Source organism: Rhopalosiphum padi, chromosome 3, assembly GCF_020882245.1.
Source record: "Rhopalosiphum padi isolate XX-2018 chromosome 3, ASM2088224v1, whole genome shotgun sequence".
In the NCBI taxonomy this organism is placed as follows: Eukaryota; Metazoa; Arthropoda; class Insecta; order Hemiptera; family Aphididae; genus Rhopalosiphum; species Rhopalosiphum padi.
The window spans coordinates 51,031,532-51,049,859 of record NC_083599.1 but is presented as its reverse complement, the minus strand read 5'-3'; the positions used below and the strand labels follow the sequence as shown (position 1 = coordinate 51,049,859).

At 30.7% G+C, this 18,328-nt stretch overlaps 1 protein-coding gene across 2 annotated transcripts; it reads left to right on the top strand.

Moving 5' to 3' along the window:
• The first annotated feature begins 251 nt into the window (after positions 1-251).
• On the top strand, positions 252-15,952 carry LOC132926997 (mucin-21). 2 transcript variants are annotated; one of them, XM_060991439.1, is made up of 6 exons: positions 252-517; positions 762-1,347; positions 2,320-2,727; positions 7,442-7,951; positions 10,648-11,201; positions 15,167-15,952. In XM_060991439.1, exons 2-6 carry the CDS (start codon positions 810-812, stop codon positions 15,626-15,628), a joined length of 2,472 nt encoding a protein of 823 aa, XP_060847422.1. In that variant the 5' UTR covers positions 252-517; positions 762-809; the 3' UTR covers positions 15,629-15,952. The 2 variants fall into 2 exon arrangements, with proteins under 2 accessions (XP_060847422.1, XP_060847421.1); XM_060991438.1 differs by having other exon boundaries at positions 254-517; positions 2,293-2,727; positions 15,167-15,934.
• The last annotated feature ends 2,376 nt before the right edge of the window (positions 15,953-18,328 follow it).

Sequence of the window (18,328 nt, the reverse complement as noted above, 5' to 3'; positions counted from 1 at the left end):
AGCTTGGTGGAGGTAACCTGGGCGTGACGCCTGCTCTCTCGAGGCACGCCCATAGGAGCAATCGCAGCAATGGCCGACCATACTCGACAATTATCGTCCGTACAGCATCCCCCATCTCACTCTACCCGGTGGCATCCACTTCATCCCCTTCTATTGCTTAAAGGGGGTGCGGAGTAAGTTGACTGAGAGGAAAAACAATGATGGTGGTGGCTAAAAACATTAAGGCCGAGAGAAGACCACCGCCGTTTACCGCCAGTGTCATAATCAGTGCGAAATCAGCCGCCGTTGTTGTATTATCATCTATATAATATTTTAACATTATTGATAATAACAAGAAAAATAATTTTAATAATAATAGTAATAATAATAAAGTTGTTGTGTGTTTAATTATGTATTATAGAGTTTACTGTTAGCAGTTGTGCAGATAATAGTTTTTCAGTGTAGTGAATAAATGTGTATCATGCGATTAAGGATTGTGTTGGACGTTCATTGTGCATCGGCAGAATAAAATAAAAAGGTTCTTTAAATTATTATTATTTATTTTTTGTTATGTTACGATGGTGTATATAATAGCCACCGCTATATAATATATATATTATTTTATATTATATTGTGAAATACGCGTGAAAATGTTGTGAAACAAAAGTATTGGCACGCGATTCTTACGGTGGTAACAGCATTTATGCTCATCGAATAGTCTTATTACCCTCGATGTATATGTATTCATTACTAAAATAAATTTAAAACCATTTTCTATATAGATATATTTATCGGTATTTCATTCATTTGGTTTTAATAAAACTAATTTGATGGAGAATACTACTTCTACCGCATTTACAATTGATAATCAATCGTCAAACAAAAATAACGAATTGAAAAATGGGGATAATATCGAAGATTGTCAACAACAGCATCAAAGACGGCAAAGGAATACCGGAAATGGTCGGTGGTGTACCAGTAGCGTTCGATCGCGGTCATCTACATCATTTCTCATACACAATTTACTTATATCTTGTTCGGGTGATGCTAGTGACGTGCAAACAACTATATCTCCTCCATCACTTCCGCTTGTTGAACAAGACAACGACAATGAAGATACTAGCAATAATAGTAGTAGCAGCGAAAGCAAAAGTAGAAGTTGTAGTCCACAAGACTTACAACTATCATCCCCCGTAATGAACGTTAAAGAAGAAAAAGAAGACATTGACGGAATGTACGATGCAGAACACTATAGAATTAAGAGACGTAAATGCACTATTCCTTTTAGAAGAAGAACGACTAAGAAAAAAGAAAGCATCAGTACTAATGCTGGTGATAGCGGTGATAGTGATATTGAAAAAAGAGAAAGTAAGAAAATTAATAACATTTAAGAAATTTATAAAGAAATTTATGTATAACAATTACGCGATTACCCCCATAATTGTCTTATTTATCAATGAGTAAAACAATTAATAAATTGAAATCTAATAAAATATTATACATTGGAAAATTTTTATTTATTAACATATAGATACCAATTTAGTTAATTAGTTTAAAATAACAAAATAAATTGCTTTGTATTGTTGGATTGAGTACAACTGTACAAGTAAGTTCATACAATTAATATGTTTTAAAGATTTGCCCAAATAGATTTAATTTTTATAAAACAACAATAAGCTTTTTTTGAGAAAAATAAGCCATATAAAATCAATTGTTATTGATTTACTCTATTTCTGATAGATACTTACATAATTTAAAGCATAGATTGTGATTTTAAATCATGTACCTATACGTTAGGCAGTGTTTGATACATGTGAAAGCTATAAATTATTATTTAATTTTATAAAATATACATTATTAATTTAATATTTTAAATAACAAACAATATACTATATGTTAACCTATATACACTTAGAAACACTATATAATCAGATTATCCGGCAGGTATATGCGTTATTAGTTATTATTTATTATTTATTATTTATTACTTTTATTACTAACAGCAGTGTTGGTACTTTGTAACTACTTTTTTCACATAAATTTGTAGACTTAAAAACAATAACTGAATAATATATATCTCCCAGGAATAATTATAATATTTCCTACATAATTTTTAATTTCAATTGGTTTTGTAATAAAAAATAATTTTTTATTAAATATCTATGTACAATTTTTGTAATTGTAATTACTGCCTTACTGGTAGTCACTTATTTCTATGCACCTATAAATATTAAAGCTATTATTGTTTATTTATTCTTGTCGTCAATACACGCATTGCTTAATTTATTAATTCATTGGCATTAATGTTAACAGCTGATAAAGAATCAGCATCACTAAAAGTTTCAGAAGAGGATTCACAAACACAATCAATGCAAACCCAACCACCGCCTATTTCAATATACCTATCCACAACCATGAATAATCAACATCAACTATCTGCATTACAAACGTCAACCCAAACACATACTTCAACGTCAACCACGCCGGTGTCGTCGTTAAACTTCAGTGTAAATGCCATTCTCAGTGGCGGAGGATGTTCTAATGGGCGAAGCAATAGTACTAGCAGTAACTGTAGCACCGGAAGCAATGGGAGTAACGGGTCCAGTGGTTTCGGATACGGTGGGAAAACGATCGCACATCAACAAAATATTTATGATACTGGTCAACAGCACAGCCAACACTTGGCTTCTGCAGCTTTTTTGCGAATTACAGCAGCGGCCGCTGCAGCTTCCGCTTCATCGCCTTCTGGTAAGTTGAATATGTTCCATCATCACAACAATAAAAACTTTAATGGAGAACGATAGTTTTTAAATAAATACGACAACATCGTTAAACATTAAAATAAGTGTTTGCTAATAATAGCGATTCAGTGATAATAGTAAAACTTTTACTGTAAAAGCTATGTGCGCAGCGAATTCGTCGTTGGTAAAACATATTAAATTTTGGTAATGAATGAATCATATAGTTATAATTTGTAATTAATAATATAATGGTATAGGCAAATGAAGTAAAAAGTTTACTATATTAGTTAGGAAGGCATAAAGTATAAGACGTTATATGTAGAAATAGAATAAAATATAAAAATATTTATTTTGGATATTCTTGTAGTGGGTAGTTAACAACATAACAATACATAATATAGTTAATTTCTACGTCTAAACGGTATCATATTTTATGCAATATAAAAATATAAATGCTTAATATTATAAAGGGCCCGTACGTGCAATGATATTGAAGTATATTATTATTATGGTGATAATGGGTGGGGCTGCCGTTCAATCTTCTCTTTTTTTCCTTTAGCTATAACTTTCATTTTTTTTCTTATTCCCGAACGGGTAGAAAGTGGCATGTTCTTAAATTTATAGCATTAGTCGTTTAGTGCTGTCATTCACAGCCTTTTTGCACATTTATCTCAGTCTATAGTCTATACATAATAATAAAAATATCTTATTAGAACAACTATAACAATTATTATTATTATTGTAACATACCTATTCACAGTAATATTTACGTTCGAATTAGATGCGAAGTCTTTATTTGAAAAACTAACTAATAATAGTAACTTATTAGTTATATGTCATAAATTCATAATGAATAGTGATAACTTTTTTCGTTTAAAAAGTTTACCATTTATAATAAATATGACAATTTTTATTTATTACGATTTTTCGTCAATGACATTATAGATAGAATAAGATATGCTATAATAGTAAATACTGCACATCCGACTATAACACTTTTAACACTAAACACTTCTCTGTTTACATTTATGTACATTGTACATTCGTACTATTGTATACAGTGTACAATCGATTATTTTATTTGGAACATTATGTAACATAACACAAACACAGCTGAAATAATACTATTGAAGCTCTTTAGTACCTACAAATAGTAACATAAAACTACTTATACAAAATGTTTGAACTACGATTTAGCTGACTATATTGTTCAATGTATATTATGTGTGTGTACTGTTAGTCAATCGATCTTTGTATAGAGTTACACAGGAATGACATGAAACACCGTGATTATTATAAAGTAAACACTAGAAAAATGAAATATGATTCGCTGACATTTCTATTTATGCCATAGGCCTATAAGTATGTGTATTTAATGTTAAGGTACACAACTAATTTTTGTGTATTACTTATTTATTTGAGAAAAAATTTAGATAATAATTTAAATAATATACCTAACTAAATAAGTAATATATAGGTAGTATATAATATTATATACATTAATTCGTGGATTAAATTTACTCGGCAAACATACATATTATGATACGTATAGGTACATTGTACAGAGTGTACATGTTATTTATATAGGTATGTATACTTATGTAAGAATAAAAAATCATAGTTAAATAATCATTAAATTGTATTACCTTAAAACTATAATAATTTGTATTTATATTTATTTGAAAATAGCGGTATTAAGAGGAAACTTCTTAATTTATTTTTCTATGTAATACATTTTTTTTCGCATACATTGTACATTGTACATACCATATTAACATTAAACACATCAGTGTTTAGTTAGTTTAGTTAATCAATATAATCATAGGTTACAACAACATTTTAAAAATCAAAAAAGTTGCACTCTGATTAATAGTACTACCTATATGTGTCTATGTTTTCGAGTAGAATGTTTAAATTTAAATTCCATGATAATCATTGTCATTGATTCTAAGCAAAGGATACCATACGAGTATACCAGCATTCTATTTCTAAAGATAGTGAATAGTTACAACTAGCTGCGTATTAACTGAGTGATAATGAAATGGATATTCTTGACTTAAATTTTGCAACTACCAATTGCATGAATTAACATCATATTTTTAGTACATTATTTTATTAATTTGATAAGTTAATAGTATTCATTAAGACTAACTGCGTTGGAATTGCTAAAAAAAAAAAATAAGTATACCTATAGTTGAGATCATTGTAGAACTCAGACTTAAAAAGAAAATTGTATTTTATGTTTAATTAATAAAATATATGCAATTGTACATAGGTATAATTTGTAATTAGTTATTACACGTGTTAATATATATGAATCAAAAGAAAGTAAAAAAAAACTATACATTTTTTATGAATAAGTCGAAACAAAACCATCATATTTTAAGAATTAAATATTAGCTAGAAAATGTTATTATAAATATTTAGTAAAACTCTCCACGGTTTTCAATTTGAATTACAATAAAAAAAAACAAAATTAGTTATGTCAAAAATTAGTGTTGCGTATACGGAATATATATTCTTGTTTACCGCTGTTTTTTTGTCGATCAAAGTAATAACTAGATTACATTTTCTACTAAAACCTCCTTCAAAGCAAAAGACCAAAGAACATTTTTTGCGCTCAAAAAAAAAAAAAATTAAAAATTAATAAAAATCAAATTACATATAATGTTTGATGTTTGATTATTCATATTTTTTTTTCACTGGTACAATATCGCTCTGCTCAGAATCTAAAATAAAAATGTATTCATGGATAAAATATTTTCAAAATGTTAGTTTTGCAATATTAGGTTTTCCATGTATGGTGATGTACTGATGTTTATTTCCTAGACGTTTTTGTATTATCAAATGTCATAGATCAAATACAAAATACATATACATAAATACATAATATATAATATAGATAGGTTTATACTATAATACATTATACTGTCACTGTGTAATCATATATCAAGTATAAACGTCACAAATAATATTCTCCTATTTCATTTTGATAGTATAAGACAATTGACTTTAATATTGACCACGAGTACACAAATATTTTATTTCCCATATGCGTCCGATACTGGCGATATTGCATATTGCGTGAAAAATGAAAACAACCCTACTACATTACATTAAACTATTTAATAATTAGAGATTAAAAATTATGAAATGGCTTTATATATTTAGGTATGTTATTTATCAACAGTGTCTGTCTGTTATATCCACTATATAATCGACAATTTTCTTATATATAATAGCATAATATTTAGCCATTGATAATTTAAGAACAATTCAAAATCTCAAAGATCTGTATTATATTTTAGATTGTTTTATTATCTTGTTCATCTTTACAGTAATTACATAATATCATTAAAGGCTATACGTATTTTGCCAAAAAACAATTTTCTCGTTTATCATAATAACTGAATTTGATTTCCTTCAACATTCAGAACTATAAAACTATTTTTGTTTTAATATTATATATGTACACAATGTTATTTAGTGGGCATTAAATATTACTATTTATAAATTTCAATGTTAATCACGATAATATTCTCCTAAACAGTGATCGTATTGAAATGTCACACCAACATGTATAATAATTAAAAAAAAAAAATTAGAAGTTTATCAATTTTAAATCAAGTATATAGAAAATAGATTTACCTAATCTTTGAAAAATTTAATTATCGATTATTCGTAGCTTTTTGTCAAACATTTGGCGAACCATAAAACTTTAAATATGCTCATAAAAAACTATAGTAATCCACTTGTTATAATATTAAGTAAAAAATATACACTGTAAAAATCGTAAATTCAGTTCTATTATCATAAATTATAATTACCGCAAGTTATAATACTGCGTTATAAATTTATAATATTATTTTTGAACAACTTTGTTACTTGTATGGCTGTAAAACAAAATAATATAAATAGATCTGCCGAAGAATACTTTTAATGCACAAAGTGTAATAAGTGAACAAACCAAAACAAATCACCCCTCCAACACACATAAGCAAGTTAAGTACATGTTTACTTAATTGTATGCGTTTTTCATAACATTTCCAAAATACACGTTACTTAAGTACCTATGTATAATTTGGTTTCGTGATCTAATACACATATTAATCTTTCCGATAAAATATTATAGTCAATATTTCTTAGAAAAGTCACCGTCAACTTTTCTTTTCACAGTAAAGTTCAGATTTTTGTGTATAAAACGATGCGCGTTATAAAGAATTGATTATTGAAATTTGATTTTTTATTTGCTTTTATGTGCTTTACGTTTTGAGTCTTGTTGGTCCGACTTACTTTTACTATATTTTGTCTTCTAGATTACAAGATTATGTAAAAAATAATAGAACGCAATGTTATAACCTGTCATAGTCGCAATAACAAAATAGAGTTTATCGGAAAATCATTGATAGGTAGTCACGATGATCGACAATAGTATCTACCTAATCAGTGTATAAATGATACCATTAATAGTACCCAATTAGACCAATTAGTATACATATAATTTGATTACAAATTAGTACTTATTATCAGCGCAAAACTAGTATTTTCATATATGACGATATCACAATCGCACAACAAGTAACATCCAATAATGGCACTGACCCTGCAGGGCTACAACTGTCTACTAGAAATTATACTTTGAATGCTTACAAGTATCGAAATATACTTTTATTAACATTTCACGGAGACCGAATTTGACGTGATCGTTCTTGTTCTTATAGGTCCCATGTTTTACCATCACCATCATCTAGCTTCAGTCGCTGCACTCCACCATCACCAGCAACGACAGCAACAGCAATTACACCAAAACCGAGTACACGCGGCAACCTGCAGTCCGTCGCCGACACCTCCGCCGTCTTGTCTGCCGGCCGCCGCCGCATCGAACACGCCGTCCACTTGCACCTTCTTGACGGACGCCACCAGCACGCTGACCACCGCCGCACCCCAATTGGCCGCACAATCTCTCCGGACCATCGCCAAGCCCATCGCACGTAGGCCCGCCAATGCCGCGAATCCCAACGCGGGCTCCAACGGCAACGTCCACAACTCCGCGTTGCTGCCGCTGGCCGCCGCAAATTTGGCGTCCAACGGTCCGTCGAGTGGCGGCGGCGGCGGCAGTGGCGGTGGTCTGGCGAACAACGCCAACGACGGTGCGGGCGGCAGCGGCGGCGCAAATGTCTGCAACTCGACCGCACTGTCGAACACGTCCATTTCGTCTGCCTCTACTCCCGGTAATTATAGCACATTATCATAATATATTATTTCTTGCGGAGAGATTAATTATTACAATATATTATATGATTTATATGTTCAGCATTTCAACGTAATCACTTACTGCATAATATTATATATTATGTAGTGTATATAATATAATATAATATACAGTCGTATCCATATTGTATTGTATATATATATCGCAATATTGTAATATAAGCTGCTTCTGCAGGGCCAACGTCAGACCGTATAAAATGATTAATTGCTTAAATTTCGTTTAAAGTAATTTGTAATCTTCACCGTTAATGATGTATACAGTGAATCATATAAAGTACAGCTATGATGGCGGCGGCATAGGCGCATTAGTAGGCAGTATAGCGTTTATGCCTATAACAGAAAGTTTGTTGTTTCTGTTAGCAGTTTGTTAGTGTAACTTTGTAAAAAAAAAAAAAAAAAAACTAATAATAATATTATAATTTCCCGTTGACCCGGAAAAACGTTTTTCTCAAACGGTGTGATCCTTTCGAAGGTGTCAAAAAACATGCCTCGTACAATAATCATTAATTATAAAATAATCGTCTGTCGAAAGAGTTAGCCGCGGCGGTGAGCGCGGATGTTGCACAGTTGCTAACAATAATAATTTCTCATATAATAATTATTATACCGCCTGTGTACACTATCGTATTTACGACCGCGATAATGCGATATACATATATTATATATAAATACATAAAGAGGCGCCTATTATTTCATTACTTAAATCGTTGATATAAAGTCTGAGCACAGTAAATCAAAAACAGACTAGCAATATGCGATCTACGTGGATATGTTTTTGACGAATGATACCACGCGTTAAAATAGATCGTTAAACGCATTCGCGTACGTCGTAAACACAAGCTCGTATACAGTCGCGTCTACGGCGACTGGCCGACACGTGCCGCCGACCTCCGTTCGACTGAAATGTCATTGGCAGCACATGCAACACAACAACGGTATACGTATGCACCAACTAACAACAATTATTCGTATAATCATATAATATTATATATATTTTATCATGACATTGCGCTTTAAACGACCATAATCGTCGGTCTAATCGCCGTGTATTATTTATTATTTCATATTTGTTCTGTTTGTGTATACTATACGAATACGATAAGGTACCTATTATAAAAGCAAAATAATAATAATAAAAATAAAAAAAATAATCAATAAAATTATAACGAGAACCCGGTAGTTGTATAAGAGAGTATAATAAATATAGAGACGAATTTGAGAAGAATGGAAAAATAAGGAAAATAATATAGAATGCGCGAACAAGAGAAATAACCGACTTCACCCCGTCCCGGCGCAGTGTAATCGAGTGCTGTGATTCCAACCACCCCGCTCCGCTTCAGCGTCGCTGTTGTTCTAATACACCTCCCCAGTTCCGCCAGCAAACTCATTCGCCGCCGCCAACCCCTGGGCGAACCTGTCAAACGCACGCGCTACACACTACCCTCAGCACTACCCTTGTTCCCATCTCTCTTTTCCACTCACTTATTATAATATATTTAATAATCCAATGCAGCCGCAAAAAAGGGACCCTTCCGCCGTATTCTTCTTACTATTGAAGTCAGTTGCACACACTGCCCACCGATTAGTGTTGTTGTCGTTATTAGCGTCTGTTGCACCGGATTGCATTTCTGTTTTTTTTTTTTATATATATAATATAGTATATATATATTTCGTCGTCCCCTTCTTTATACAATAATAAAAAATAATAATAATAAATAATTAAAAATCATCTACTATAACGTAGGCGATAGATGTGTAACATTCTGCTGCCCGACGTAATATCATAGGTCCGTGACTAAAATGCGTATAACACTTGAATTATTTTAAGGATAAAAATTATTATTATTATTATTATTATTATTATTGCAACACGTGCTGTTGGCGGCGCGAATATTGTCGCCCTGCTCTTTGCTGCAATGTGGCGTCGACGTAACGTAGTAATAATCATAATAAGATGAGAAGGTAACAGCTGTAGCTGCTTATATTATTATTAACACCGTCGCTGTGGTTATTTATTATTATTTATTTATACACTGACTAGTCGGGTTAAACAATAGTAATACTTCGGTAAATGTAGCTTTACAGGCTCGCAGTTTATTTGCCCTCCCAAGCTGCTTGTCGTCGTATTTACTTTAAAAGCAAAAAGTTATGTCTCATGTAAATATTAATTAATCCTATGAAAAAGGTTAATGAATTATCTCTTAATATAGAACTATTGTTGAACTTACAATAACCACATTAAATGCGCCTTATAAAATAATTGGCTTGTAATAGGCCCTTGACTTTTTTTTTAAATCTCTTTAAATCATATTTATGTGTAAATATTTAATAAACATAAAATAAATCCATAAAACCAATTACAACTGCTGCCATAAAAAAATGAACAGCTGTTGATTTGATTGATTTTTTAAAAACAAATTAAATTTATTTTTTATGATGTTTATATAAAATGTAGATATGATTTCATATTTTGAATTTCTTACTTTTAAAATATATTAGATCTTAAATTGTATTATTTTTGATTAAATTAATAGTGACAACTTTACTAGTTAAATTGTTAATCCTGGCCTTTGGGAAATATATTAAATAATCATCTATATAATGACATTATGTGTTATACTGGTCATAAGTATTTTTTTTTTACAAATATGTTTAGGTCCAGGACGACCTAATGGCTCTGGAACAAACAGGTTCCCTATAGTACACCCTCAGTACAATTATCGTCATCATTTAGCTCACCAACATCCTCACACTCATCATGAAATCCTCATGATGCAGTCTCGATCAAATGGAGTATCTAACTCCAATAACGGAACATCGAATTCTATGGCTGCTGTTCCTCCGTCACCTTTTTCATCTTCCACCACGTGGCCTTATAGTGCGGGATCCAGTGCAAACGGAGGAGGATCGGTACATATAACCGGAACAAATTCACATCATCATAGAATTACGCCATTGCACCATCATCAGCATCATCCGTCAGCAACAACCATGCTATTAATGAGCACCAACAACAACACCTTGAATGTGATGAACGGGGTAGTGGTCGGTGGAAATAACAGGGGAAAACCACGGAGAGGCATGATGCGACGGGCCGTGTTCTCTGATGCACAACGAAAGGGCTTGGAACGTCGGTTTCAGGTGCAAAAGTACATTAGCAAACCGGATAGAAAGCGATTGGCTGACAAGTTATCGTTAAAAGATTCTCAGGTAATTTAAAATAAACATTTACGTTTCATATATATTTTTTATAAAACATTATATGCAGTATATATTATATTTATACATTTAAATATTTTATTTAATATGTATAACACTATAATATTATTAAACTAAACATTTATTTTTGGGGAAAGTAAAGATTTTTATCAGAAATTTGTTTATTACTACTACCATCAAATTTTCTGGGCATGTGTTAATTTTTCCATAAGAATGATTTATTAAAGCATCAAGGAAAATGCTATAGGTACTTAATTATTATTAGTCAGTGCTAACACAAATATTATTAACTATAATGTTATATTATAAGTAAATACTAAAGAGACGAATTGATTGATCGTTATCATAATTGTTATTGTCGATGGTTATTCTGTTAAATTTAAATTATTTAATGACTGAACTTTACATCTATATAGGTTTATAAAATTTTTATAGTAATAATTATTATTCTATAAAAAAAACTGTTGTCATTTTAACGCAATATCGCAGTACATATATGCTTTTCATAAATTATTGTATATATAGTGATCTCACTACTTCAGACAAGAGTTATTGACTCTAGAACTGTGTACAAATATTCAAAAGTTTATTGAAAGTCTAGAAAGTTAGATGGATGTCTGGAAAGTTAAGTGGAAGTTTATAGAATATGATAAATATTAAACCGCCTAACACAGATATCATATACGAGTAAAAAAATATATGATATAAATATGAGTACACACTACACTATACATTTGTAATAAATTTAACTTGATATAAAATATAAAATATATTTAACCATTAGTAGAAATATAAGGTAGTTGTGAAACAAATAAATTCAATAATAATTCTTTTTTAGATATTTATTCTTTGCAATAATCCTAAATAACCTATGTATATTTAAATTTTACCCTAATCCTAAAATTGCATTTATTTATTTATTCGTATATAACTAATTAATATAAATTATAAAATAATAGAGATAATAAAGATAATACAATTGATATTGATAATAATAATAATAATAGTGAAAATAAGTATATTTGAATGAAAGGTCGGTTTATAAATTCAAATCAAGGTCTCGCATTAATTCAATGGCGTTTGTAATTGCATTGTTAATGTTCTCCTAATTGCCGGTTTATTATTTTATTGGATAGTCTTTTATTATGTGAGAAATCGTTTGAATATTTTTTATCGTAATTCATCCTACACGTAGTCCAAAATGTTCGATAGTTCAAAATTTCAAATTCTTTTAATTTGAGTTATCTATTCGACATAAATTATATTTTTAAAACAGTGTAGCTATGTACATTAGTACTGGCGTCTGGCAAGATTATGATAATTGACATTTAAAAAATAAATTATGCTTGCGAACATTGTCTATAGCCACAAGCAAAATATACTATAAAATAAAATAATATGATTTTATTAGTTTACTGTATAAAAATATAGACGATTTCTATGAACAGAAAAATAATTAATTAATGTAATGCTAGTTGTGTGATTTATATTGTAAACAATGTTTATAGTAACATCGGATGTAGCAAGTTATCGAAACTAAGGCTAACTATATCAAATTAAACAGCAATGCAATAGATAGGTACTCTGTTTTCACAAGACTAAATTATATTTACTTTACTTTAACAAATACATAAAAACAAACTCATCACGTGAACCTATATTGACTATAGGTAAGCTCCTATTACATAACTAGGATCTATTTTTATAGACTCGAGAATGAAATGATTAAGTATTGATCTTACAAAGTTACAACTATTAAATGAATTATTAGTTTGGAAATAACTCAGGAGATACTTTGTCATAATATTATTTTTGTTAAGTGACAATAAATATTTCATAGGTTTAGCGAATTTAGGTATGCATTGAAAGTCATTTTAAAATACATGCAGGTACCAGTTGTTACTTATTGCAGCATGTATAAAAAACGGTAAGTGTTAAAATAAAAAATGTATTTGTAACTTGTCCAATACATTGACAACAATAACAAATTCTAATACCCTATATTTCTTTTGAATAAGTTATACATACAAATTACAAACTGTTAAAATATTCCACGTATGCATATAATGTAAATCATTAGGTAGTGGCAGAAGGGGGGGGGGGGGGGTAAACATTTTCAGAAAGGGTGAGGTTAGTCCCACTTAAAATTATTTTCGAAAATTTGTAATGAATTTTATCTTTTTAGACTTCTAAATATAAACAAAATTTTAATTTTAAAAGAACAATTAACAAATGTATATATTTATTACGAATAACATTGTGCTAGTTTACTAACATCTGTAGTCTCGGAACTTAATAGGTATACTTACCGCTTAAAAGACAATATAATAAATTGTCAATATAGGTGCACTATAAATATTTATTTTATATTAGCCGGAACTAGGAAGATGGACAATACAAAAATGTGTTGCATCATGTAACTTTTAAATAATGTTATTAATATTACAAATAACAGTCGGGGCGCGTGTAGGGGGTCGAATTTATCGCTTGACTTGGATTGTTCATTGTTTAAACTCTCTAATTAGAAAATCAATAATGCGTCAATATGTACCCATACAACATATTATGTACAATGTACACGATTATTGTTATAAATCGTTCAATGACACAAGCTTTGAACATCAATGTTGTCTATATAAACTATAAAAATACATATTTAACTTATAAATTAATATCATATTATATTTTATTTTACTTAACTATTATTATTATAGTTGTATACACCTTGGGCGGGCTAAAGCTAAAGATTAAAATTAAAATCAATAAATCTTAGTGCTTAATAAATGAAGTGATACAGTAATACATATACATTTACCGTAAAACACTAACATTTTTGAAAATATTTCTTTTACATATTTTTAATTCATTACAAAACAAAATTTTCATTATATTTTATAGTTTTTATTTCTTGATTTTGGTTCTGTTTTGAATGAAAAAATACATTTTTAATTTAAAACTTGGGACAAGTATAGTTTATTAGTTATAATATAATAGTATTAAATAAAAATAAGTGGAGTACCTAGTGTCCACAGATTTGGATCAACATATTGCGAGGTACCACTCCATTCCGCTCATCGAAACGTTTAATAAGTACTATAATAATTAGTTATAAATGTTATAATTTATAGGTTATACACGTGTTTAAAATTTAATTTAGTTTATCGAAGTATTAACTATTAAGTATGCACACAAATAATCTGCTTCGTTGTCTTTAACAAAGTGAGACAAATAAAAAGTTATGACGATAAGAAATAATGAAAAATATATTTTTTTTCTAGAAAAACGTTGTTTTTACGACTTAAAATTATGTAAAGAAAATATTTTCCAAAGCGATAAAAGTAAATTTAAATAATGATAGTGTCTTACGTTAAACGGATTACCACCGGTATAATATAGATTGACTGTAAATTATATGATGTAGCTACTGCAGGAATTTAGTTTTCTAAAATTTAGTAAAATCACCGGATGTTATACGTTTAAATATTATGCATAATTAGGTCGTATATTATTAGATATATTATATAAATTATATTATGTGTCGTAATTATTCGTCGATTCTTCGGTGCGCATTGACCATTGAGGTTTGACAACATAAATTGCACAAAATTCAATAACAAAAGTATAATATTATTATTTCTTACGATATTATATAGGCGCACAATTTACTGGGTGTAATATATGCTCCTTACAAGTTACAAGTCACATTGATTATCCCATCAAATCCGAAGTGTGTTTTCAGTTATTATTAAAACATTTATTTTTAACACGCAATAATTTGTGTCAGTGGTCATATTATGTCCACCGTGTGAAGGGCCAAAACTCGAAGAACATTCAAATTTTAAATTGGGATAAGATTGCTTTCGTTAGTTTCTTATACGTGATTGGGACACTGATGGGGGAAGTGTACATTTCTTGACAGAAAATTTAGTTGAAAATTTATTTTGTATTATGTACAGGTAAAGATATGGTTCCAAAACCGTCGTATGAAGTGGCGCAACACCAAGGAACGGGAACTGTTGGCGGCCGGCACGGGTTGTCGCGAACAGACATTGCCGACGAAAAACAATCCCAATCCGGACCTGAGCGACGTTACTACGACGTCTACAGCAGCGTCGAATAGCAGCGGCGCGTTGCCGTCTTCGTCGACGGTCACCGCGACAACGCCGACCGCAGGATCCGGAGCGGCAACGTCGACGACACCGGCATCGGCAGGCGGCCAACAGGAAAAAAAAAATACCAACGGCATGAAAAACCACCATCAGCATCCACATCACCAGCAGCAGCATCATTCGGTCCAACAGAAGCAGATACCTCAGAAGAAGATCAACGTGGCGGTGGATCAGATGCTGCTGAACAGGGGCAGTGGCAGCGGTGGTGCAGGCGGGCCACTAGTAGTCAGACAACAGCAAGTGTTGTAGTTAAATAACGATATCGATAATAATAATAATAATAATAATAATAAAAATAATATTAATAATTATAATTATATAATAACAATATATAATACGTATGTATTATAATATATTAACAGTGATAAACTGATATTGTTGTATTACTTTAAATATTAATATATTATGTGTATGCATGTATAAATCACTTTATTATAATAATTTATTATATACCTAAATATTATACCTAACGCATTAATGATAATAATATTAATAATAATAATAATAATAATACGTACCATGACTAATAAAATTTCCCATATCGAAATCATTGTTTGAACGCTTTTTTTCTGTCGTTTTCCGACATTCTGATAAACTGCAGCAGTAAATAATATAAAACATGTCAAAGCGTGCAGCAGCGATGGTCGTATATCATATATAAATGTATGTATTGTTTATATACAATAAGTATATATATATATTATATATATAACGAAAACAATGAGAAAAATTAATTATTGCATAGATTTTCCGTATAATGGAATACTATTATGAATTTTTCTCTTTACCGTCATTATTATACCGGTATACCATTTTTTTTACCATTTAAATTTTCGCACAATCGAAGGACCGTGCGTATACAAGCACGCGTATAATATAATAATATTGTTAAGGTACTATTGAATAGTGAAAAATGCGAACACAACATGTGGGAAAGTGAATAAAGGGGCGGAAAAAAATAACCAATAATAAAACATATTATATATAGTTGGGCGAATAAAACCCGTTGAGTCGGTTGACAAACGAACACTAACGCGGGAGGGAGCGAGAAAAAACTCGTCTCCTCCTACGAGAAAACAAAATAGAGGTAAAAATTTTTCCGACGACCTTTCCCATCGTCCCGGCTGGGACATAACACACACACACACACACTCACACGCATATATATATATATACACAATAATATGACAAAAACAGAAGTACCGAGGCTAAATTATTTAATATATATATGTGTGTGTGTGTGTGTGTGTGTGTGTGTGTGTGTGTGTGTGTGTAAGAGCAGGTATACGACGGAATGAGAAAAAAGAGGATGGATGGAGAATTGATGCCGGCATAAGAGTTGCGCAGAGCTAATAATAATAATAATAATTCACGAACGTAATCGGCTGTCGTCGTTTTCTCGTTTTTCTGCTTTCCTTGACGTCCGCCCCAAAAACTCGTCGTTAGGCTAGGGGTGTATATACGCTTACTCGTCGCATCGAACGCGGCATGGCGCGGGCGCGGTGCCTATTTCTTTTTCCCAATTCCGAGGTTGACGTTTTCATCTCGACGGAAAATCGTATACGGGACAAATGAAACGCACGTCGACATCGGAAGTTGCGAAAGCAGAATTACGCTTTAAGAAAACGGAACACAGCAAGACAAAACATATTATTACGTATTATTATTATTATTATTATTTTATAATAATACGATATTATTATATGTTATTATATTATATAACATATAATATTATCTGACTGACTGTATAGCGTTGCGCGTATATATTATAGTCGAGATGTCTGTGTCAAATGTCACGGGGACGGTGCTTTTATGGGCGCGGACCGTTTCTATAACATTATAATAGCATTAGCCGCAGTGTGTATTATTATTATACGTGACTTGTGCCTATACATTCCTACAAGGCTACAATGCAATATTATTAATATTATTATTATTATTATTATTTTATGTTTGTTTATATCTGTATATATTTAAATATATATGCTATAGCTGAATTACCTGACTTCGCCGGAGGGAAAGGGTGGAAATTGCAAACGAACAGAATGATATTTTTAAAAGGAAACTTTCTTGCCCGTGACAACTAAATTAAATAATTGTTAAACTGTCTGTTTTTTCTTCTTCTGTACAACCAATGTCAACCTACAGAAGTAAACGAAACTTTATTTAATTTTTGTGTTTTAAGTAAAAAATAGCATGTGTTGAATTCCGAGACAAAAAGTAGCCTATAGATGGCTTAGATTATTCCTTGTAATATCCTCTATTACATTAATATTTTAATAACCTTTCTGTGGGAAAAATGAAAATCCTTTTAAAATCTGTTCAATCGTTTCGAAGATTAGCCCAAACACTGCAAACACATCAATTTTGTTTATTTTAATGGATTATGCAATATACACATTATTATATTAAATATTTGTGACATTTGTGTGTTATATTCATCATATTGTACACTGTATATATAATATAATATTATATTAAATTATATATATCTCACAATAAGCATATTACAGTATGCGTGGCAATATATAAAGTATAATCTGTACTATAATATATTAATATGTGAATTGTAGAGGAGAAAAACGACTGAAAGAATAAGTCGAATAAAGGACAGGTGAAGAAAAATCTGGAAAGCGACGGATGAAGAGAAATAATAATGGCGGCAGTAACGCAAAAAAAGAGAGAAATAAAAGTTCTAACGGCGCGATAATAATAGTGAGTACATATATTAAATATATTATATATATATAAATATATACGTAAACGCGCTTTGTGTGGCGGTGGGGCGGTATTTTAGGGTGGATAGGGTGGTTTGCGGGGAAAGGGAAGTATAAATATTAAATATAAACGGATGATGGTATGGAGCGGGACGAAAAAACCAACGATTATGATTATTAGCCGCGTGAGTTGGGGTGTGTGTTATAGAAGAGGCGGATAGAAAAAGCGAGG